The sequence below is a fragment of the Malassezia globosa genome (genome assembly GCF_000181695.2).
Source record: "Malassezia globosa CBS 7966 chromosome Unknown mgl_sf_5.1, whole genome shotgun sequence".
In the NCBI taxonomy this organism is placed as follows: Eukaryota; Fungi; Basidiomycota; class Malasseziomycetes; order Malasseziales; family Malasseziaceae; genus Malassezia; species Malassezia globosa.
In genome coordinates this window covers 18456-41121 of record NW_001849868.1, presented here as the reverse complement: position 1 = coordinate 41121, position 22666 = coordinate 18456, and the positions used below count along the sequence as shown (strand labels likewise).

Sequence of the window (22666 nt, the reverse complement as noted above, 5' to 3'; positions counted from 1 at the left end):
GACGCTGAACATACGATCCTGCGCTACCGCTACACAAAAGCTCAATCGTACCCATTCGGGTTAAGCTTTTGCCAGTTCCATAGGTCCGAGCACATGTCATCGAGAGAACGCGTCGCCTTGAATCCAAGCTCGCGTTCAGCGAGAGCCGGGTTGGCCGTCAGGTCTGGCACATCGCCGGGACGCCGCGCCACGATTTCATACGGGAACTCGTAGCCAGTGACCTTGCGCATAGCCTCAATCATACTCAGCACACTCATACCAACGCCTTTGCCCAAGTTGAACGCGCGGCACTTGCCATACTTTGCGTCGGCGAATTTGGTGTCGTCATCCAAGGCGACCATGGCATTCAAGTGGCCCTCGGCAAGATCAAGGATGTGAATGTAGTCACGGACACACGTGCCGTCAGGTGTCGGATAATCATTGCCAAACACCTTGAGGCCAGGCTCACGGTACTTGCCAACGGCCATCTGTGCCAATAGAGGCAAGAGATTGCCTGGCTTGCCCCGTGGGTCCTCGCCCATCCGGCCAGACGGATGCGCACCAGCAGGGTTGAAGTAGCGCAGCGTGATAGCACGCCACGCGGGGTTGGACGCGCATACATCGCGAATGATCATCTCGCAGATCTGCTTCGAGCGGCCATATGGGCTGTGCGGGTCCATAGGCGTTGTCTCTGGAATGGGAATCGTCTCGGGCGCACCGTACACGGTGGCGGATGAGCTGTACACGAGCCTCCTTGCATCGTACTTGTCCATCGCACTCAACAGATTGAGCAGACCGCCCACATTCACATTGTAGTAGTCAATCGGGATTTCGGCACTCTCGCCGACAGCCTTCAGGGCACCGATAAGAATGACAGAGTGAATGCGATCATGCTCAGATCGGTCTTTGAACACATTCTCTACGGCCCGCGGATTACGCAGATCCGCCATGACCAGCTCGATTCGGCAGTCTGCCTTGTCCTGCTCACTTGCGTCAGACGGCAGCTCACGGAGCGCAAGCTCCTCAATGCGATGCACAGCCTCTGGTTTCGAGTTGTGGAAATTGTCAATGACTGGGATGGGGAGCAACGCAGCGCCACGCTTGGCAACGCGTGACATTGCGTAGTGTTGTGTTAGTACCGGGCGGAGTTCGACACATGCTGACATCACACTCTACATACTTGTCACACGAAACTTGCGCGTATTCAACACAGTTAGGGCGACATGACTTCCGATGTAGCCAGCGCCACCGGGAATCAAAACACGCTTTTTTTCCGTCATGATGATCGTCGAACGAGCAACAACGTGGAAGCTCCTGGACGGGATGTGTGAGGTCTTCTCGCCCACAATCCTTCGCTATGCACCAAGCCTACCCCTCTCCCCCTTCCCCCATTCTCCATTCCTTCGTTCCTCCACCTTGCCTGACGAATCCGGTGGCTCGTCCGTGTGTAGGTCACGTGGGACCTCTGGGCAATAGGTAAGCAGATGGTCCCTTGTGTCCACCCATGCGCGCCGGTTCGTCCGTTCGCGTTGAACGCGCGCACAGTCTGCCCCACCTCCACCTGCACGCGCGCGTCCGGGGCCGTGACATGACCAGGCCACACAGCTTGGAAGAAGCAAATTCAACGCACGCACCCTCTCTCGCCGACGTCAGTGAGACCCAGCAACGAGGTTTTTGCTCCTCCACCAACACGGATCGGTTGGCGGCTCGACGTCCCTTCCCCCCGCCCCTCCGACCGACGCGCACCCACCCTCCCTGCCCTGTCGTGACATGCGGCTGCTAACGAATCTGTACCGAGGTGGCACAAGCCGCGGACTTGTGTTTTCCGCCTCGATGCTGGCTCCTTACACACAGAACGTGCGCAATCAAATCATATGCTCAGCTATGGGCTCGCCTGATCCTGACTTGCGACAAGTCGACGGCGTAGGTGGCGGCGTGTCTTCGCTGTCGAAAGTGGCGCTGATCTCCGTCCCTGCCGTAGACAGTTATTTTCGGAGAATTCGTGCGCTAGGTCCCGCTTGGGCCTTCCCGGGCGTCCCTTGGGCAGACGATGCACGACTCGCAAGTGACCCAAAGTCCGGCTACCACGCCGTCTACCGCTTCGGTCAGGTGCCTGTGAATGATGGAACCAACATAGACTGGAGCACGACGTGCGGCAACTTTCTGTCCGCAGCTGCGATGCAATCATTCATCCTCCATGCAGCCTACTTCCAACGGTTGCTCCCAGCTTCCGAGTCAGACGTAACGTTCGTCCAGTTCCCGATGCGCATCTTGCTTGCGCACAATGGCCAGCGGGCAACTGTGCATCTTCCTTTAATACGCTCACGCAAGGGCCATTGGCATTTGTCCCGCAAGCCTGACACGCATATTGCCGGCGTGCCTGGCATGGCGCCTGGTATCCGGATCGACATGCCGCTCACGCCACAGGTGTGGCCCACAGGCCAGCCACGCAATACGATCCAGCTCGATGGCCATGAGATCCCTGTATCAATGGTTGATGTTGGCCTACCTACGATCTTTGTGCATGCCAAGGATCTGGGCGTCCCAACCGAACAAATCATTCAGCCAGCGCATGTCCTTGATTGTGACAAGAAGCTGCTCGCCCGCATCGAGGCTGTTCGGTATCAAGCGGCTCAGTGCGCACCGCAGCTCTCGAGTTTGTGGAGTCCGTCTGCACCGAAAGTATGCCTTGTGCATCCACGCACAGCGTATACGACGTCTGGTGGTACACTAGTGCGGGCGGACGATATGGACATTCTCGTACGTTCCGTGTCCGTGGGCAACTTTCATCGCTCCATCATGGCGACGGCTCTCTCTGCGCTGGCCGTTGGCTCAACGCATCCTGACTCGATAGTATCGGAGGCATATGCGGCTGGCGCTCAGGTCCCGTGTGCCATGTCACAGACCCATGCGAATCCGCCGGCCTTGCACGCTTTTACCGTGGGTCAGCCAGCTGGTACGTCCATGGCCATGGTTCGTCGCAGCGAACAGGACAACACACCAGAGGCCGTGGTGTTGGATCGGACGGCGCGCCGCATTATGCACGGCAACATTGATGTTGATGTGTCTGACGAGCTCTGGCTGAGTCGACAAACCTACTTTGGGCGTACCAAACCCGAGCCATGAGTGACTATACCTCTCGCAAACCCGCAGCATCTCGTGTTTCTCTCTCTCTCTCTCTCTCTCTCTCTCTCTGGCTTTTATTTCGTTCCACCTAGATTGTACGATTTATTCCATCTCGCTCGAAACACTCATTTGCTCTACTACTGGCATATGTCCGCATGAAGCGTGAACAATATCACACAACGTTAGGCATGTGGCCATACAGGCAGCCATGGCCTCAGTATGCGTTGGTTCACTCGCTCTTGTGCGGCAAACGACACGCACTGTCGTATTTGCGTCCATCCATGCCGAACCTGACTGCATACGACTTCCCATCTCTATACTGGATGGCACGTGTGTGTCTGAGACAGCACCGGGAGCGGATGCCGATGCAGCTGGCTGAGGCGCTTGTGCCATCCATGTATCTGGATCCAATAGACCCTCGGCAGAGAATCCACCATCTCCCTTTGGAGACATTGATGATGACATGTTGGATGCGGGAGTATGCTCCTCTGTCATGAGCGACGGTGATGACTTGTCCCTATCCGTAGCCTCATGATCAGTCGGCTGCTCAGCATATATCCACACTTGCACGTCTCTCAACGTCCTCGACATACGCGTCGGCACCACATCCGACGCACGCTTCGCTGCGAGCATGCCAGCCGCCTGTGCTAAGCTGAGCATGTGAGAGCTGTCCGCGCCCTGACAGACCGACAAGCCACCGTGTCCCAAGCGCAAGAGTCCTGACGCCGTACATGTCACATTGCGCGCCGACGGAATCCGTGTCTCATCATCCCACGAAAAAAGTTCGTCATAGTGAAAGCGCTTGCACGATGTATGCAAGCTTTGCTGCGCATGCTGATGCCGCGCGATGAGGCACGCCATGTTTCGCAGGTAGCAGCCCACCGGCCCAAGAGAAGACAAGCTCCTCATGTGGAGAAGACAGGATGAGAAGCAGCCGAAACGATTCAAGATCCCAAATGTCCAAACAACTCGGCTCAAAATAAAACGCACATCTGCATGCACTCTCGTGCGCCATTGTCTTCGATGTCGTCCTTGCACGGGACATGCGCGATTCGGCGCTATAACGTGCATCGCTGCTGGATCCGATGTCTTTGTACAGCATCCGCTGCGCGCGAACAAGCCACGACGTACATGGCATCACGCGCAGATTCTCTTGTGCCAGCAATCAAGAAGAGCCTCCGTGCTTGGCCGCGCACACCTGATCACCTCTGTTTGTTTTCTATTAGCAAAAATATGCCACAAAGCGTCATGACTGAGCTGGTATCGAGCATCTCACACACGCAGCAAACACACGTGGGCACGCTAAGTGAGCCTTTGCATCCCGGGACCTTGTCACAACACGCGTCGTCCATGCCAGCGCCCTTGTATAGCGTTGCTTTGGCACGGATTCCAGCGTCGCAGGCCATAGCCTTTCGATCAGTCATCCCTGGCGCACCGCGTATCGCTGTTGGCCGCTGGCCCGAGCAGAAAGAGACATGGCATGCTGACCCAACCGCGCGAACGAAGCATCTCGACGAGACAGGTCATTGGGCGCCCCTCTGGGGACGCCAAAATGTCGAAAGACGCATTCCTGTTGAGCTCGAGACTATTGCCCGGAATCCCAGCGATATCCATGCGTTCCTCCTCTTCAGCGACGCATTCCCACAGGGCCTCCTAGAGGGACTAGACTCACACTTCCCTCACACAAGTCTTCTGGGAACAGTTGCAGCCTACACACCATTCGAAACGGGTCGCGAGCATACACTGTTCTACGGTACAAGCACACAGGGTGTCTACGAAAAAGGCGCCGTGGGTATCGCATTTCGTTCATCGGCGCGGCTCGAACGCACGCTCGGCGGCCTTGTGCCCATAGGCCCACGCCTGGCCATAACAGGCGCGCAGGGCAATATCATTTCGTCGCTGGACCATCACAACGCGACCCAGCAGCTCATTCGGCTCATAACTGGGCAGCAAAAAGCACGGGGCGAGGCTGTTCAGGATCCACAGGCCGTGCGTGCGATGGCCAGCCATGTCCGCAAAGACGACGATGTGTTCTTGGGCGTGTATGCACATCCTGAGGACGACATGCCGCTTACAATAACGCGCATACAATCTGGGCATCCGATGCGCGGGACATTGTGCATCGATGCCGACATTGAGCTGGGTGGACCACAAAAGTACGCGCAAGTGTACCGCAATGGCCATGAGCGAGGCGTAGCAGATCCATTCTTGCCCGCGTCAATTCGATACATCGTTGCGTCTGGCAACGAGACAGCCACGGCCTTGCAGAAAGCCAAGACACATCTAACACGAATGGACAACGACCTTGCATCTCTCGAGCATACATTCTTAGTTGCGAGCGACAAGGGATGGTTCGGTCGAGCATCCACTTCGTTTTCAAGTCCTGCCCACACGTATGCCATTCCACATACAAGTGCGAGTCTTACTCACTCACTCACATAACTCATGGCTCGTCATGGATCCCGTACTGCTGCTTTGCTCTCGACAGCTCTTCTTCACGCTGAGCGAGCGTGCCCTTTCCAGAGAGGCGCGATGGAATGTGGTAGAGAACTAAGCGCGTGAGCCACCGCACCAGCCAAGCCTATGACACGTACCAATAATGTATCGTTCCATCAAGTGGAAACCATTCAAACTCGCAATTGCATTTTTCGCATCATTGGCCTCCTCGTACACGACGAACGCAGTGCCACGCGTCTGCTGCGATGTGCCGAGACGGATTTGTCGGATGGCCCCATACCGCCCAAACAACTCATACAAATCAGCCCCATGGATGTTATAGTTGAGATTCTTGACAAACAAAATGCGACTGTGACGGCCTTCTGGCAGCGACGAGGAAGACATGTCGCTGGCTTGCCGCCTGGCCCGTGACTAAGCGGCGTGGATCACGCTAAACGAGGTCGATGGAATCGGCGTGAGCGGACAATGGCCATAAACGCACGTGGCTCCACATGGCACGTAGCCAGTGTGCGACCGCTGTGTGGCTCTTGCCATGAGTCCCATGCGTCGGAAGTCCCGTGGTAGAATCAGAGCCAACAATTTTTGTCGTCCGTGGGAATGTCCGAGGAGAACCATGTGGCTCAAGAATCATAGATACAAAGTGACATGCACTAGCCGAACCTAGCAGGCGCTCAAAACAAACCAGAGAAATTCCCAAGTCTTTCACCGTTGTCCGCCACGCCAATCACTGACTTTCACCACCCGCTGCGTCGCGAGTTTGTTCTGCGCTTGGTGAGCACATTGGGCGGGCTCAGGCTATCCGCGGTACCTTGGACATTGGAAGACGTGCTGCAATTTCCGTGGCTGGATTGATCGACAAGCATAAGCGCACTGAGACGTTGTGTTTTGACGTGCAGCTCATTGTCGGAAGCGTGTCGAATCCATAAAACTTCACACCTTCTTCACCAACCTGGTACAACAACAGCACGCACAGCCGTAGCAATATGTCTACGCCAGGGGGTCATCTTCAACCTCCTAATCAACCGAGTCGGATGGCGTCCGTCACGTTTCAACAACAAAATCATCCTGTCCGCCCCATGCCGTCTAGGGAAGACATGCAAACGCACACAGGACACATGGGCGTCTCGCGCGCACACAGTTCAGAGTCCCTTGCACGGGATGTCGAATCTGGAAGAAACCAGGGCATGCAACGGAAAAAGTCCTTGGTTCGACATGAGCGCGAACGCATCGACCCGAACCACCGGCAATGGTTTTACCGCAACCATGCCGCGCAGATGGACCAAAACCGGAACTCGAATCTCGTCTATATGCCATCCTCTACCGGTTTCTTGCCGCAGCATGGATCTGCGCCCTCAGGCTCCGGTATGGCTGGCATCACCGGGCCCGGTGGCGGTGTGAGCGGTTACGGTGTGACCGGACCCAACGCGCCACCACCTACGCAATTCGCGCGGGGCACGTCTCTGCGCCGTGGCAAGTCGCTGCTTGGCCACAATGAAGACAAAGTAGAGAGTGGTATTCATTTCTTGCGGCGCGGCGTGAGTATGCGCAGACTCCCACCTGGCAACCCCGAACCAGGCGCCGGTGGCGGAGGGGACAAACAACCACCGCCAGAGGCACCGCCGTCAGGCAAGTTTGACTGGATTGCTCCAGGTCCTGTGGGACCCTGGATGATTTACAGTTGGCTCATAACGTGTTGTATCACGAGCCCATGCCTGAAGCTCGTGGGTATCAAGACTCCCGAGCAACAGAGGGCCTGGCGCGAAAAAATGGGTCTGATTTCTATCATTCTCGTACTCATGGCCATCGTCGGTTACATCACCTTCGGTTTCACGCAAACAGTTTGTGGCGTCCAAAACCGTTATGAGCTGAAGGACGTATTCACAAAAACAGAAATGTCGTCCTCTGTTCTACTCGCCGGTAAAATGATTAGTCTTGACAGCTACCCACACCCGCCATTTCCTGGCGATGACCAATTTCCTAACCTCACAAGCACACATAATGTTTTTGCTTACAATGACCATTATGGTGCTAGCAGTGGTGCCGATTTGAACCTTCTCTTCCAGAAAACAGGTGACGAGTGCGAAGGTGTCCTCGAGCCTGTCCCAGACTCGAATCCTCCACGATATTTCAGGTGTGCCTTGCTTCGTCGCAAAAGCGAGTACGGTTCCCCGATGTTTATCGATGATCGGGCATGTCATCCTGAGTCGGTTCGATCCATGGTACTCAATCAGCAACCAAACAAACACTTACCTCCTGTTCATGGCACAGCCTTTGTGCGTTGGAATGACACGGGTTTGCAGAACTACTCCAACTACCTGTTCTATCGCAGTTTTGTCATTGACCTAAGTATCTTGGAATACTCAGATACCAAGCTCACTCCCTTTTTGCAGCAGCTGAAGAATAATGATACGAAAAAGGAGTGGACTGGACGCGATATTACGGCGAAAGCCATGCGTAATAATGTGACGAGAGACTTGGACTGCCTCAAGCAATTAGGAAGTATTGCCACGCTTGATGTGGACTCGTATGGTTGCATTGCCTCGCAGGTCGAACTGGTTCTGTCCATGATTTTCATTGTCGGCTTGGTTGCGATCAAATTCTTGATGGCCGTTTACTTTGCGTGGTGCATTTCGTGGAAGATCGGCAACTACGACAAAGAGTCGTATGTGCAACGCATTAAGCGGAACAACGAAATTGAAGACTGGTCGGAGGACATCTATCGTCCAGCTCCTCCCGGCTACCGGCCGAATGTCAAAAAGTCGTTCCTTCCGACGACGAGTCGATTCAATCAGATGTATCAAAAGCCTCAGGCTAAGCCAACAACCATGGAGCGCAAGATCGCGGCTGCTCGCTTAGGCACGAACTCAGCAGTTACATCCCCGCCTGGCTCGCCCATGCTCGGCACAGGACGCAGCTCTGCATCACTAGCTCAGCCTATGCTCCCATCATCACAATCGACTCGGTCGTCGAACTCGAGTTCCGACTCACCATGGGGTCCATGTCCCTTCCCGTTATGGAATGTGGTGCCGCAGCCACCATCATCCTACCAACCATTTAATTTCCCACTCGTGCATACAATTTGCCTGGTCACTGCCTACTCAGAATCGATCGAAGGTCTGCGCACGACACTAGACAGTCTCTCGACCACTAACTATCCTAACAGTCACAAGCTGATTCTTGTGATTGCAGATGGTATTGTGAAAGGTGCTGATTCAGACATCTCGACTCCGGATATTTGTCTGTCGATGATGAAGGACCTTATTACGCCGCCCGAAGAGGTCGAAGGTCATTCGTATGTCGCGATTGCCGACGGCGCAAAGCGTCACAACATGGCCAAGGTGTACGCAGGATTCTACGACTACGACGACCAGACCGTGGAGCGGTCCAAGCAGCAACGTGTGCCGATGATCCTGATCGCCAAGTGTGGTACGCTGATGGAAATGGACAGTGCGAAGCCCGGCAACCGCGGTAAGCGTGACTCTCAGGTCGTCTTGATGGCCTTTATGCAGAAGGTGCTCTTTGACGAACGTATGACGCAGTTTGAGTACGAGTTCTTCAACGCAATCTGGCGCGTGACCGGTGTGACACCAGAAAACTACGAGATTGTTCTTATGGTCGACGCTGATACGAAGGTGTTCCCCGACGCGCTCACGCGTATGACAGCAGCGATGGTCGAAGACCCGGAAATCATGGGTCTTTGCGGTGAGACAAAGATTGCAAACAAAACCCAAACTTGGGTCACGATGATTCAGGTGTTCGAATACTACATTTCGCACCATCAGACGAAGGGCTTCGAGGCATGTTTCGGTGGTGTTACATGCTTGCCCGGTTGCTTTATTGCATACCGCCTCAAAGCACCGAAGGGACCGAAGGGCTTGTACGTGCCGATCCTTGCTAATCCAGATATTCGTCGAGCACTATTCGGAGAATGTGGTCGACACTCTGCACAAGAAGAATCTGCTGCTTCTCGGTGAGGATCGATACCTAACGACTCTCATGCTCAAGACCTTCCCGAAGCGGAAGATGATGTTCCAGCCGTCGGCCGTGTGTAAGACGGTGGTGCCCGATACGTTCCGTGTGCTTCGCTCGCAACGTCGTCGATGGATCAACTCGACGGTACACAACCTGTTTGAACTGATCCAGGTGCGTGACCTTTGCGGTACATTCTGTTTCTCAATGCGATTCGTCGTATTCATGGATCTGGTCGGTACAATGGTGCTGCCGGCTGCTATTGCTTTCACCGTATTCGTTGTTGTGCAAGCCATTTTGACGCCCTTCCAGAATAAAGGCAAGGATGATGGAGAAAAGAAAGAATTTCCCACAATGCCACTGGTTTTGCTTGCTCTGATCTTAGGTCTGCCAGGTGTCTTGATCGTCATCACCAGTCGACGCTTCATGTATGTAATCTGGATGCTTGTCTACCTGATTTCTTTGCCTATCTGGAACTTGATCCTTCCCGCGTATTCGTACTGGCACATGGACGACTTCTCTTGGGGTGCCACACGTATGGTACAGGGTGAAAAGAAGGGCGAGAGTCACGGCTCAGCAGAGGGTGAGTTTGACGCGAGTGATATTGTGATGAAGCGCTACGTCGAATACGAGCGTGAACGTCGCTGGCGCTCAGGTATGGAATCGCGCGATGCGCCGAGTGAGTCGGGTGGAATGAGCACACTTGGCTCGTTGAATGAAGAGAAAGCATTGCCGCCACCCGGTGCGGACGAGCGCAGTGCGCGTCATCGTCTCGATTCTGTGCCGCTTCTGGAGCTGCCTGCGCCTCTGGGGTCAGATTCTCGTCAACGTGCTGGCACCATGTCGCCACCTGTGCCTGGCGGGAAGGGTCCTAACGGTGCTCGGTCGTCGCCTGCGGGCACCACCTCGCCACCAAACCCTTGGACAAGCAGTGGCGCTCTGACGCAAACGGGGCCTGCCCCGCTCACGGCCCAGCGCGTGAACCCGAGTCCAAATCCTAGTGCGTCGGCAATGGCTCGGCAGCACTTGTTTGGTGCGACACCCACGAGTGCGGCTCATGCGTCGATGCCCGTACGGCCACCAGGCACCATCTCGCCGCCGCCACGGCCGAGCAACATAGGAGCATCAGGCCCAGTATCACCGCCTTCATTCCGCGGCAATGTGTCGCCACCGCCGATGTTCCCAGCGGGTCCGTTGTCGCCTGTGAATACCAGGCCAACGCCTCCTGTTCGTCCAGTCGCACCAAGTCCAAGCGGATGGAATGCTGCGTCGCAGCCTGCTCGGCCCGCGAACACACAAGCGTACCCGTCGCCACCATCATCGGGGACGCAGCCTGGCTCAGCACCGACTCTAGCAGGGTTCCAGCCGTTATCGCCGCCATCCGCTTCACGACCGCCGCCGCTTCGCGCACCATCAAATGCGCAGCAAATGCGTGGCGATGTGCGACGTGTGAGCCTTGTCGATGACGGGCCTGTGGCAACATCAGGTGGAAGCATGCGTCAAGTGGTCCGCGGTGCCCGCCGTCAGAGCTCTATCAACAGTGGAGCGCCAAACAGTGCCTCGACCGCGTCACCACCGAGTAACTCGAATCCGTTCTCGAGACCCGCGAATCCATTCAGCCCGCCACCGAAATAAAGTGAACTCTCCCTTTTACCCTTCCATCGCTCTTTTCGTACATGTACACATCCCACGCTTGAGCTCGATCGTGACGCTTGATTTCTGCTTACACTGACTATATCTTTTTTCCTGTCTCCTTTTCTACATACCCTTGCTGTGACACCTATTTGTCTATATATATACACAAATGTAGACGGACAGGGAATACGCATTCCTGTACTTTGTCGTCTGCACAGTCGTTCTCTTGCTTGACTTCGTAGCATGCTTAAATCCACAATGATTGTTGGCGGAAGAGCCGATCCCGCTTTGCAGTGTCAGACTATACATAACTGTTTCAACACGTGGTAATTTGACCCATTGTGTCGGCATGCGCCATCAAATGAGGTGAGGATATATGCGTGTATTGTGTGTGTGAGTGTGTGTGTTTATGTGTTGTCGAAGCGTGGAGTTTCAAAGCAGGCCACATGAGTGCGAGTAAAAACGCAACGGCAGTGAGTTCCTTGACGCGTTGCTGCTTTGCAACAACCGACCCTTACCTGCTCGTACGGACGCACTCCGCGGGACAATGCGCGATGCGCAAGACGCACCCCCCGATGAAGATGTTTCTACGCCTGCCACACGTGGAACTGAGTATGATGAAGACGTGATGGACTCGGACTTTATCACTTACGAAGGCGAGGAATCGTATGACTACGGCTTGGGCGATGGAGAGATACCAGATGACGCTATGTACGATGACGACGAGTATGAAGATGAATACGAAGATGAGTTGTCATCAAGTCCATCGATTCCGGATGAGAACATCAACTTTGAGTTGGTGTACGCGCTACATACATTTGTGGCGACCGTCGACGGACAAGCAACTGTACAGAAAGGCGACCACCTCGTATTGTTGGATGACAGTAATAGCTATTGGTGGCTTGTGCGTGTGATGGCGTCGCAGGAAGTCGGATATATTCCGGCGGAAAATATCGAGACACCGTATGAACGTCTCGCACGTCTGAACAAACACCGCAATGTCGAGATTGCGACTGCAACGGGTGAAGATAACAATGCACTGCCGACGCATGCGGCGTCTGGCTACCTTGTCAAATCACGTACATTTGGCGATATTAACAAGGACTCTGGAAAAGTGTCGGCACTCTCACGCCGCGAGACGAAGCAAGCAGCTGTACATGATCAAGACCGCTCAGGCACTACGACGACAAAGAAGCCTGGTGTATTATTCGGCGAATCGCAGTATTTGGAGCACAGTGAACTCGATGAGTATGACGAGGAGTACATGGGTGAGGACGACGAGTATACGGACGAGGTGACGGAGGAGGCCGAAGAGGCGGAACCTGCCGAGTCGCAAGAAGACGGCCAAGACGACACACCTGCACCGTCTTCATCACCGCCGCCCAAGCAGTCGAACGAGCCTGTGGGCCTGTATCCAAGTGAAGCGCCAAAGACACAGGGTGACACAGAAGAATTGGACCTGCCTGACGAATCGAGGCGCTCGCGTCCAGGCAGCTTGCTGGGTTTGCCAGGCTCAGAGAAGGCGTTGAATGTGACGCGTGTGTTTGCAGGTGAAAATATTCAGTCAGAGAGCACGTTCAAGACCGTCCTACTGAGTGATTCCATGACGTCGACGGAGCTGGTGCATCAAGCACTCCAGCGGTTCAAACTGCAGGACAATGTACAGGACTACGCGATTGTACTGCATCATCTCGATGGTGAAGAGCAGATCCTGGCACCACATGAGCATCCGTTGCGTATGCTCGAGTCCCTCTCGAACATATCATCGCTGGAGCCCACAGAGATGCCGTCCAAGCACGACAGCGTCAGCTCGCTTGCATCCCTGCTGGACAACTCTATGGTACCAGCTGCACCAGCGCCCAACCGACTGATGTATGACTACAGCGATGACCGCTTTGGGAAGCTGTATCTTGTACGGCGCGTGCCGCTTTTCCGGGTCAATAAGCCGCCCGTCATGCCGTCTGATGCGACATCGCAAGACAAGCAGCTTCGCTTTACGATCCAGCTGGCTCTTTTCGACACAGACTTGCCTGATGGCACGTACTTCCATCCGACATCGGGGGGCATATCCAAAGGAGTAGCATCGCTTGATGAGTCCATGCCGACGGTTCAGAAACGGTTCATGCGCCTGGCGAAGAATGCAACGGTAGCTGAGGTCATTGAAGCTGGTCTCGAGGCATTTGAGCTACCTGACGCCGTTGTCGATGGCGGCGACGAGGTGGAAGAACGCTCGCGACGTGAGCGGCCACGCTCCAGATACACACTGAGTGTGAAGACGGCGCACGGCGAGCAGCCACTGCCTTCGGCATCAAAGGTGCTGGCTGCGTACGACACACTGCCTCTCTTGCGCGTTGTGGAGGCTGACTCGAAGCGCAAGAGCTTGGACTTTGCTGTTGCGCCTGGCTCTATGGACGATATTTCGCGGACAGATCCCCTGTTTGTACTGCGCCTCACACGCATGGAGCAGCGTGTCGAACTGAGCCCCCCGCCCAGCAAGACAGCAGCACCCTCGTGGCAGGATGACTCGCTCGATGCATCGTCACCGACTTCGCCATGGGGAACATCGCTATCATCGAGTCGTGAGCGTGAACGGGAGCGCGAGCGCGAGCGCGAGTTTGATATGTTTAGGCAGGATCAGCCACGGCTGCGCACGCCAAGACCGCCACAGCAGGAATCGCCGCGTGTTCCATACTCATTGCTCTCGCAGGCAGGCTCCATGCGAGAATACAGCAATGCACGCAAACCTGTCCTGGATGATTTGCCATGGACGAGTGAGACACATACATTTGGGCAACTCTCGCGACACAGTAATATAAATGACGATGGCAACGACAATGAGGAAGGGGGGAATCTTCGCGGTGGAATCAACAGCCTCCACAACCGCCATGCTGTTGGCAGAGACATGGTCGGATCGAGGATGGGCTCGGGGACGGGCAACTCGAGCCCATCTGCGATGCTTGACCGGTATCCAAGCAATCTGTCTCCGCTTCCAAGCTCGTCCGTGCAGAACGAGGTCGATTCCATGCTGAACCGCCTGGCTATTGACCCAGCCCTGGACCCAGCCAAGCGCGCCGTCCCGCCACCAAGTATGGGCATGGACAAAAATTTGAGTCAACTGCCCATGCCGCCTCCACAGTCGTCCTTGCAGCGTGCATCGTCCATTCGCAGTGTGTCGGCAGGAGACGTGGCACCAGATCCTCGGGGCATGCCACATGCACACCGGCGCGTTGGTGATCGTGTTCTATCTGACTCGACAGTGGCCACCGGCACGGATCGCCAGGGCCGTGAAAAGTACAATTTCCATGCCCTGTATGGCATTGTCGATGCAATGGTCCTAGAGACGTTCCTTTCGTCCGAGGAGGCGGCCGGCACGATGCTGTCTCCCACAGGCTCACCACAGAATGGACTGCACCGGACGTCGCTTGTGATGGCCAAGCTCCTGGAAGAGTCGCCTTTGGAACGTATGTGGCGCAAGTGGAATGGCTTGTTCTCTCTCCCATGGCCTCCACCTGGTTCAGCGACTAGCACAGCTACGGAACAAGTGCGAAAGCAATATGCGCCACTTATGGGGCAGATTTCTGAGTTGGAAAATGCTCTCGATGATACATTACGTAGTGTACTGGTATACCGTGAAACGTGAGCGAGATGCACGACAGACTGTGTGTGTGTGTGTTTACGATGCGCTAGTATCCACAACAGAATGCGCGACACATGTGACGGAGGTGGGGTGCGAGGGAGAGGACTTTTCGCCTCTTTCCTTTTCAGCCAACCTACCTTTTGCGCTCCTGGTACACGCACGTACTGCGCAAGAGAGACAGGGGCCAGGGTCTAGGGGTAGAGGTCCATTGTGTGCACACATACATATGTGTGAGGGTGTGTATGGGGGAATGTGTGACGTAATAAATATGACCTATAAGGTACCTGCACAAGTCACAGACAAGTCCTACTTGGCACATCAGAACGTAGGCAGGCATGGGGTGGACAAAAAGAGCGATCGACGATAATTCACGTCACTTGACCGCGCTTCTCACTTGTACCGAGATCAGCGCATACACGCTCAGCATGTCGAACCGTACGCCCCATAATGTGCTGAAAAACATGCAGCGCATGTTCCAGCAAATGCAGGAGAATGCAAGCCGTGCGGCGGGTCAAGGTGCGCAGCGCGGTGGCGGCTACAACGGCCACGGTGGCGGCGGTGGCCAAGGTGGCGGCCCCATGAACCCGGCGGTCGGTGGTGCTGGTATCATTGCACTGGCCGGCCTCGCATTGGGGATCAACGCTTCCTTGTTCAACGTCGATGGTGGACATCGTGCCATCAAGTACTCTCGTGTATACGGTGTACGCGACATGATCTTCAACGAAGGAACGCACCTGCTCATCCCGTGGTTCGAAACGCCCATTGATTACGATGTGCGTGCCAAACCGCGCAGTATCGCAAGCTTGACGGGCACGAAAGACTTGCAGATGGTGTCGTTGACATGCCGTGTCTTGTCACGCCCAAGCATCGAAAATCTGCCAACGATCTATCGTGAGCTTGGCACCGACTACGACGAGCGTGTGCTGCCAAGCATTGTGAACGAAGTACTCAAGTCCGTCGTCGCGCAATTTAATGCATCGCAGCTGATCACGCAGCGAGAAATGGTCTCGCGTCTTGTGCGTGAGAATCTGACGCTGCGTGCGCGCCGCTTCAACATCATTCTTGATGACGTGTCGATCACCCACATTTCCTTCTCGCCTGAGTTCACACATGCTGTGGAAGCGAAGCAGATCACGCAGCAGGCTGCGCTGCGTGCGGCATTCCAGGTGGATCAGGCACTGCAGGAGAAGCAGGCCATCATCGTGCGCTCAGCTGGTGAGGCGCGTGCAGCTGAGCTTATTGGTGATGCTGTGCGCAAGAACAAGGGCTTCTTGGAGCTCAAGCGTCTCGATGCTGCTCGCGACATTGCCACTACGCTGTCGACCTCTGGCAACCGGATCATGCTTGACTCACAGAGTCTGCTTTTGAATGTGAATGACAAGTCTACTGTCGCACAGCCATGAAAAGAGACGCTGTCGTTGTGGTAGTAGTGGCGGCGCCGTGATGACGACGACGCATGGCGCCTGCCGCGCCCTCCCCATCTCCATCTCTCCTCGCCATATGTGACCAAGAGCAGCTACATGTCAGCAGGCCTTGCCATGCCGTGCTCCTTATCTTCCCGTCGTGCCCTCCCTCTGATGTCCCTATGTCTCCCACCACCGCCCCATACCACGTCTTCATGGGATTCTCCTACTAGTAGTACACTACACACCTGTGCGAGTCAATGTTTTGCGTTGGTTGGAAAAGCGCAGTACGTCGCGTTTCTCGAGAATGTAGAGAGCACGTTCCAGTGCATGCAGTGAGTAGCCTTGTGCATCGACAAACTCTTTTCGCAAAGCAGCATGCGAAGAGGTCCAGCCGATCGGGATGCGTCGGCGGATCTCGCGCTCAAGCTTCTGCACTTCTTCTTGTAGCTCGCCGCGCGTCATGCCTTCCACATTGCCACTCTCCACAGCATTCAATGTACTGAAACGGAAGAGCCGGATCGCCTCGTCGACGTGCTCCTCTGTTGCATACGGACTCAGTGTGACTTTGGCGATGCTCTCGCTCATGCGGATGATCGCTTCAAGCTGACGCACGGTAATTGCAATGGCCGAGCGCTCGTCATGATCGCGCTCCATCTGAGCCACTTGCTTGCGGATCGCAACGAAATGACTCGACAGCTTTTCGGCAGCTTGTGCCGTAAGCACAGGAGCACAACGTGCGCGGCAAAACGCAATGTACCGCTTCATCCGCTGGAGGTCAAATTCTCCCTCAGCATCCGCTTGCTCCGACGCACCATGCATGTGGATGCCTAGCACATGCTTGGCAATCGTGCGATCGCGCGACTCGTTGTGCTCGTCCTTCACGATAAAGATCATGTCAAACCTGCTGAGAATCGTGGTCTGGAAGTCAATGTTCTCGCCGGGCGACTTGAGATCGTCATAACGGCCCCACACGGGATTCGCAGCCGCCAGCACAGACGTTCGGCAGTTGAGCACGGTCGTTATGCCAGCCTTTGCAATAGAGATCGTCTGCTGCTCCATTGCCTCATGGATTGCAACGCGGTCCTCGTCGCGCATCTTGTCAAACTCATCAATACAGACGACTCCACTGTCGGCCAGCACCATAGCACCACCTTCTAGGTAAAACTCGCGCGAGTTGGCATCGCGCTGCACCGACGCAGTCAGACCTGCTGCACTGCTGCCTTTCCCGCTCGTGTATACGGCAACAGGTGCGACCTTCTCAGCAAACTTCAGCAGTTGACTCTTGGCGGTACCAGGATCGCCAAGAAGAAGCACGTTAATATCGCCACGCAGACGCATCCCATCCGGCAGCACACGCTTCGAGCCGCCGAATAGCAAACATGTGATAGCCTTCTTGATGTCGGTGCTACCAAAGATGCTCGGCGCAATACTCGCGGCAAACTTCTCGTACAAGTCAGGTGTCTTAGCCATGCGCCCAAACTCTTCCTCTTCTTCGGCAGTAAACACACGCGGCGTCCCACGCCCGCCAACACCACCTGTATCGATTTCCAGGCCGGCCACACGAAGGTATGGCGTGCGCAGAGCCACAGCATTCGGTGTCGACCCACCGCGACTGCTGGCAAACGTCGAAAAGATGCCCGTCGCTATGATATTGGCACCTGGCACAACCTTGCCGCACAATGCGCGGTCCACCGACAAGAGCATGTGCCGCGGAAGCTCACCGACAGGGACCATATCAGGCGCCTCTTGCAGCTTGAGCGTCTGTGCATCGACAAACGAGCAGCGCTCGTGCAGGATCACAAACGGATCCACACTGCATCGAAGACTCGGGTCCACTTTTGGCGCATCGCACTGACGTGGAAGAACGAATCCACCAAATCCGGACGATACATTCAGCGTTTTGACAGCGCGGCAATCGCGACACATGAGATGCAGTCGAGTCACGCGCGACGACGGCACAGACGTGCTAATGACAATCCCTGGAATGCGTACAAGTCGCGAGATATTGTCGGCATGCAGGTCGCGCATCGCCATAAGATTCGCCGTGGATCGCAGCGTCACTTGGCAGTCAGGCGCCTCCGGCCGTTGTTCGGCACCTGTGCTGACCTGGGTACAGCAGAAGACGTGCCGCTCGCTTCACGGCCGACTCGAACAGAGCGAGGATCTCGATGGGCGTCTCACGAAGCGCCTGCGCTAGGTGTGGACTCCACATTTGGACATGCTCCAGCTGCACATCTAGGACGTATTGCTTGACGAGTAGGTTCGATCGAAGTCGATCACGGTAGATGTATTCGGCGCCCAGGCGAAAGTTTTGTACAAACTCAAAGAGGGCCGTCTCATTTTGTACAGGTGCATCTGGCGCCTGTGCCGTCGATGACACGGCTACAGCCTGCGTCGAATATACGCGACCTGCGTCGAAGCCCGACATGCACTGCTACTGCCTGCCTTGAACCGCCACACGTCTCGAACTCCACGTCGTGTTGTATGTGCGTGCGAGCGTGCGTTGTGGGCTGCCGTGTGGAATCGGTGGTTTTTTGTCATTTTTGTCATTTCGCCTCTAGTATGTTTCTGGATTTTTATCAGCGCCTCCACCATCAAGGCCGGCCCCAAGTAGCACATGGTGGATGCTTGGCGCGCGTGACCCTAACTGGAACCGTTGGCCTCCTCCCTCCTCGCTCGCTTTCGACTTGACCTACAGGACAAGCCAGACAGTCAGAAACATGTTGCTCGAAGCAATGCTATCCACTGATTGTTGCCACTCGACGTCAAGTCCGACCCAACATGGCCCGCGCATCCGCCACACGGTGCTAAAATGTAAGGCACATAGGCTCGCTTGTTTCTTCGTCCTCTCGAACCCAACACTCCGTATCATATCCTTTCGCCTATTCTCCTATAGACGTTCTCTATACACGTAAAACCTTGACAGACTGGCCTGCACATAGCGCGAGCCAATCAGTGCCGCCATGACGAGATGACGGAGACGTATAATCAGTCCATTCGCTCAACAAATTGCGGTAAAAACTGCGGTGCTTGCTTTGATGAGATGCACGCCGTGATGCGGACGACATGCCAAGCCAGCTTACGTTGTTCACCATAGACGGCGCCGTGTACGCCAGCACAGGCACCTCTGCGCCAACGCGCCAACCATCGTGCGGCGACTGGCTCCGTTGGTACAGGCTATTCCGAGAGCGACGGCCTTGAGCAGACGCCGTGCGTAACGTGGCACTCGTCAGGTCATACACAAGACACTGCGCATCGTCACCGCCTGTACAGATCATGCCTTTGCTAGGTCCATTGCGTGGAATGCCTTGGCTTGGCGGGCCCCATGCCACGCTATTCACAGGGCCACTGTGTCCACGTAGCTCGAGAATGGAACTGCCAGGAGCACGGACATCGAGAATTTGCACAGTGTTGGATTCGAGTTGGAATGTCGCGAGATAGTTCGCGTCCCATGGATTGAAGGCGATGCGCAACAGAGGCACAGTCATCCCACTAGGCCCCATTCCCCCGTACAACGCGCCTGGCCCTTTCGAATCACGTCTGCGGTCATGAGACATGGAAGACTGCGCATTCGTTTCGTAGATGATCGTCGAGTGCTCCAGGTTGCGCAAGTCGAACACACGCACACTGCCATCAGCACCCACAGATGCAAAGACATCCGCACTCCCAGGGCACCAATCAACATCGTACACTTCCCTGTCATGCGCAATGAGTTGCGTTAGAGCCGTTCGTGTAGGCAGGTCCCATATGGTGCACGTTGTGTCGATGGACGACGTTACAATGAGGTTCGGTGATGGCGCATTCCAGGAAAAGGATGTAAGGGGTGCAGGTGGCGACACGGAGCTCTTCGCGTGCGCAAGTGCGCATTTTTCTCGTAGCACATACCGTGGTGCAGCCGGTTGTTGTTGCTGCTGTTCATGGTGCTTTTTGCTCGACAGGCTCGGTCGGATTGACATGGCCCCGTACATGTCAGACACGTCTTCATTCCGCTCCATCTCCCACACATGTAAGCAGTCGGCAGAGCTCGCTAGCAGGTCGCGGCTCGGGTATGGATCTTCCTGCGACAGATCAGCAGGGTCGTCAGCACTAAACGTGCTACCAAGACTCGACGTGCTCGACATGCTGCGGCTTGTCTCTGCCGTTTCGGGTTGCATCCAGTCTGGGTCCTGCGACTTGTCCATGCCATCGAAATCTGCTGTTTGCCTGTCGTCCGACGGCTGAAACCCAATTTTGGTCGCTGGATACGGATGCAGTGCGTCCGCCAGCACCTCAACTTGTGCGTGTCTTCGCGTTAGTGTCACTGCCGCTCGTTCCACAGTCACTGGTCTGTCTTGTGGATTGCTTTCTACGTACCCTTCGCTGTCATTTTGCATGCCAAGCACCTGGATCCGATTGGTATACTCTTCCTTGAAGCTGCCTACCGCCAGTCGTGAGCTGGGTGGAAGATGTCCAGGTATATCCCTGTAGTCAGTGTAAGTTTTCCTGCCCACACCTGCCATGTGCTGGTCGCTGTGCGTTACATACCCATTCATATGCGTGGTGCGTGATCCTGACCATGCTAGCGCATAGACTGGCCCTGTCTAATAAGCGTCTTATTTACATACACGGTGCTTCGTATGTGATAGCCGTCATGCTCGCTAGCACACGTAGCTCGACCGTCGAAAGGCTTGGCGCAATCTCGTAGCGTGCTGTTGTGTGCCCGATTAAGAAAATCGGTCCAAATTGCGTCAATAAGCGTGCATGTGAATCACCGGTGATTGTCAAATACCCACCACAGTCAAAGGAAGTGCGCTAAAACTCTCCACATCCTGCACGAGGATGGCCCACTCCACACGTGTTTTCATCGCGGGCGCGACGCAGCCACGACGTTGCCGCCGCTTCACAGGCCGTCGTTCTTGCATGTCACACGCGTCATCAGCAGCACCACTTGCACAACTTGTGGACGACTACTTCGACGAGGAACAATGTAAGCACGAGAAAGGATGCAGCGAATCGTAGTGAAACAAAATAAACTTACAGGCACCCTGTGCAGATGATGCCGCCGTGCAGTTGATTGACGAGACATACTCCGCTGCGCTACCGCCGCCTGCGTCTATCATTCGAAGGCTTATATGTCTGAGCATGTGTACCGAAAGTGTAGAAGAAAGCAACAACACCACACATGGTGTACTTCGCACCCAATTTGACACGCCTTTGCGATCACGCCAGCGCTCACGCAAGTTTTTCGCTCGACCAACGCCAACGTCTATAGGCTTTGCGAGACGTCTGCTCATACAATTCGCGCCGCATATCACAGAAGCAGACTGGATGCCTGCGTCGACATCGACATCGAAAACTGAGCTATCCCAGCCTCACATGCACGACAACTATTCATTATATGCCAGCACGCCACTAGCCTTTTGGGCAGACGTTGCCTTGCCGTTTGGCTTTGAATCTTTCTGGGACATGCTCCTCGGTCGACCAATTCCGAGGATGGAATTGATGAGCGAAGTCTCTTTGTGCATACCAGAGTTTTGGATGTCCCCACACGACAACGCTCACACAAAAAGCGCCAGTACTCGGAACGACGAGCGCGAAGATGCTCATTGTGCAGACATGCCGTCTTGTTCCATGACACTAGGAGCCTGGCGCACACTAGATGCACTGATAAGGATATGGCAAAGCGCACCTGGGTCGACGTTCTTTGGGACTAAGTTTGTTCCATTAAGAAAACCGCTGAGTATTGTCTTTTCGTTCTCCCCTGACCTCAGTGCCCCAACAACCGAGCCACTCAATCTGACGCAAGAGAGAGCCACAATTGCTGCGCGGCTGCTTGGTGTTCTCGCGGATTGGCAAGCAGCAAACGGCACGAAAGAAAATGCGATGGAATTGTGCCAAATAGCTGTGCAGTCACTCGTGTCATTAAACACGACTTCCCTTCAAATATTTTGCAACGTTACAAAACATATCCAACTAGCACAAACCATATGCTATATGTACTTGTTCATGACATGCACGAATGAAGCAGATCTCCTCGTCGCAGAACAGTTACATGAAAACGGTGACTTCCGCATACAAATGAAAGACCTGTATGCTATGTTGGAATGGCGATGCGGCTTTGCGTCTGACCGTGACGTGACTTCTCAAACTGCTGCATCGACATGTGTGTACGAATGGGATATGGTTTACCGCTGCTTGTGGCTCCAATGGTGGCTTCTTTGCACCACACAGCAACCCCAGTTGGCAAAGCATTCAAATCTTCTGAGAGATACACACGCATTAATTCATCGTATTGAAAGCGTGTCGTCCTCAGAAGTCAGCAACATAGCCGACTCGGAACAATTTGAAGCCACGAAATTGCTACTGGATGAAATGAGGCCCTCAATCACGACATTATAGATGTAAGTCTAACATTGCGTACCAACAAGTTCTGCGTAGTTTAGAGGTTATGACGGGGCCTTGTCAAACAAGCTCGGCC

The 22666-nt window shown here is 54.9% G+C and overlaps 11 protein-coding genes across 11 annotated transcripts; 6 read left to right on the top strand and 5 right to left on the bottom strand.

Moving 5' to 3' along the window:
- Positions 1–41: 41 nt before the first annotated feature.
- MGL_2144 (uncharacterized protein) lies at positions 42–1259 on the bottom strand (the record flags this gene model as incomplete). The annotated part of the gene is made up of 2 exons (XM_001730638.1): positions 42–1051; positions 1160–1259. The coding sequence occupies 2 exons, from the start codon at positions 1257–1259 to the stop codon at positions 42–44; spliced, it is 1110 nt and encodes a 369-aa protein (XP_001730690.1).
- A 490-nt stretch (positions 1260–1749) lies between these two features.
- Positions 1750–3105, top strand: MGL_2143 (uncharacterized protein; the record flags this gene model as incomplete). Its single annotated transcript, XM_001730637.1, has 1 exon — positions 1750–3105. The coding sequence occupies one exon, from the start codon at positions 1750–1752 to the stop codon at positions 3103–3105; it is 1356 nt and encodes a 451-aa protein (XP_001730689.1).
- A 102-nt stretch (positions 3106–3207) lies between these two features.
- Positions 3208–4014, bottom strand: MGL_2142 (uncharacterized protein; the record flags this gene model as incomplete). Its single annotated transcript, XM_001730636.1, has 1 exon — positions 3208–4014. The coding sequence occupies one exon, from the start codon at positions 4012–4014 to the stop codon at positions 3208–3210; it is 807 nt and encodes a 268-aa protein (XP_001730688.1).
- A 222-nt stretch (positions 4015–4236) lies between these two features.
- MGL_2141 (uncharacterized protein) lies at positions 4237–5547 on the top strand (the record flags this gene model as incomplete). Its single annotated transcript, XM_001730635.1, has 1 exon — positions 4237–5547. The coding sequence occupies one exon, from the start codon at positions 4237–4239 to the stop codon at positions 5545–5547; it is 1311 nt and encodes a 436-aa protein (XP_001730687.1).
- A 53-nt stretch (positions 5548–5600) lies between these two features.
- MGL_2140 (uncharacterized protein) lies at positions 5601–5946 on the bottom strand (the record flags this gene model as incomplete). The annotated part of the gene is made up of 2 exons (XM_001730634.1): positions 5601–5605; positions 5700–5946. 2 exons carry the CDS (start codon positions 5944–5946, stop codon positions 5601–5603), a joined length of 252 nt encoding a protein of 83 aa, XP_001730686.1.
- Positions 5947–6746: 800 nt separating this feature from the next.
- On the top strand, positions 6747–9536 carry MGL_2139 (uncharacterized protein; the record flags this gene model as incomplete). Its single annotated transcript, XM_001730633.1, has 1 exon — positions 6747–9536. The coding sequence occupies one exon, from the start codon at positions 6747–6749 to the stop codon at positions 9534–9536; it is 2790 nt and encodes a 929-aa protein (XP_001730685.1).
- A 49-nt stretch (positions 9537–9585) lies between these two features.
- MGL_2138 (uncharacterized protein) lies at positions 9586–11166 on the top strand (the record flags this gene model as incomplete). The annotated part of the gene is made up of 1 exon (XM_001730632.1): positions 9586–11166. One exon carries the CDS (start codon positions 9586–9588, stop codon positions 11164–11166), a length of 1581 nt encoding a protein of 526 aa, XP_001730684.1.
- Positions 11167–11794: 628 nt separating this feature from the next.
- Positions 11795–14806, top strand: MGL_2137 (uncharacterized protein; the record flags this gene model as incomplete). Its single annotated transcript, XM_001730631.1, has 1 exon — positions 11795–14806. One exon carries the CDS (start codon positions 11795–11797, stop codon positions 14804–14806), a length of 3012 nt encoding a protein of 1003 aa, XP_001730683.1.
- Positions 14807–15228: 422 nt separating this feature from the next.
- Positions 15229–16206, top strand: MGL_2136 (uncharacterized protein; the record flags this gene model as incomplete). Its single annotated transcript, XM_001730630.1, has 1 exon — positions 15229–16206. The coding sequence occupies one exon, from the start codon at positions 15229–15231 to the stop codon at positions 16204–16206; it is 978 nt and encodes a 325-aa protein (XP_001730682.1).
- A 240-nt stretch (positions 16207–16446) lies between these two features.
- Positions 16447–18237, bottom strand: MGL_2135 (uncharacterized protein; the record flags this gene model as incomplete). The annotated part of the gene is made up of 1 exon (XM_001730629.1): positions 16447–18237. The coding sequence occupies one exon, from the start codon at positions 18235–18237 to the stop codon at positions 16447–16449; it is 1791 nt and encodes a 596-aa protein (XP_001730681.1).
- Positions 18238–19112: 875 nt separating this feature from the next.
- Positions 19113–20390, bottom strand: MGL_2134 (uncharacterized protein; the record flags this gene model as incomplete). The annotated part of the gene is made up of 1 exon (XM_001730628.1): positions 19113–20390. The coding sequence occupies one exon, from the start codon at positions 20388–20390 to the stop codon at positions 19113–19115; it is 1278 nt and encodes a 425-aa protein (XP_001730680.1).
- Between the last annotated feature and the right edge of the window lie 2276 nt (positions 20391–22666).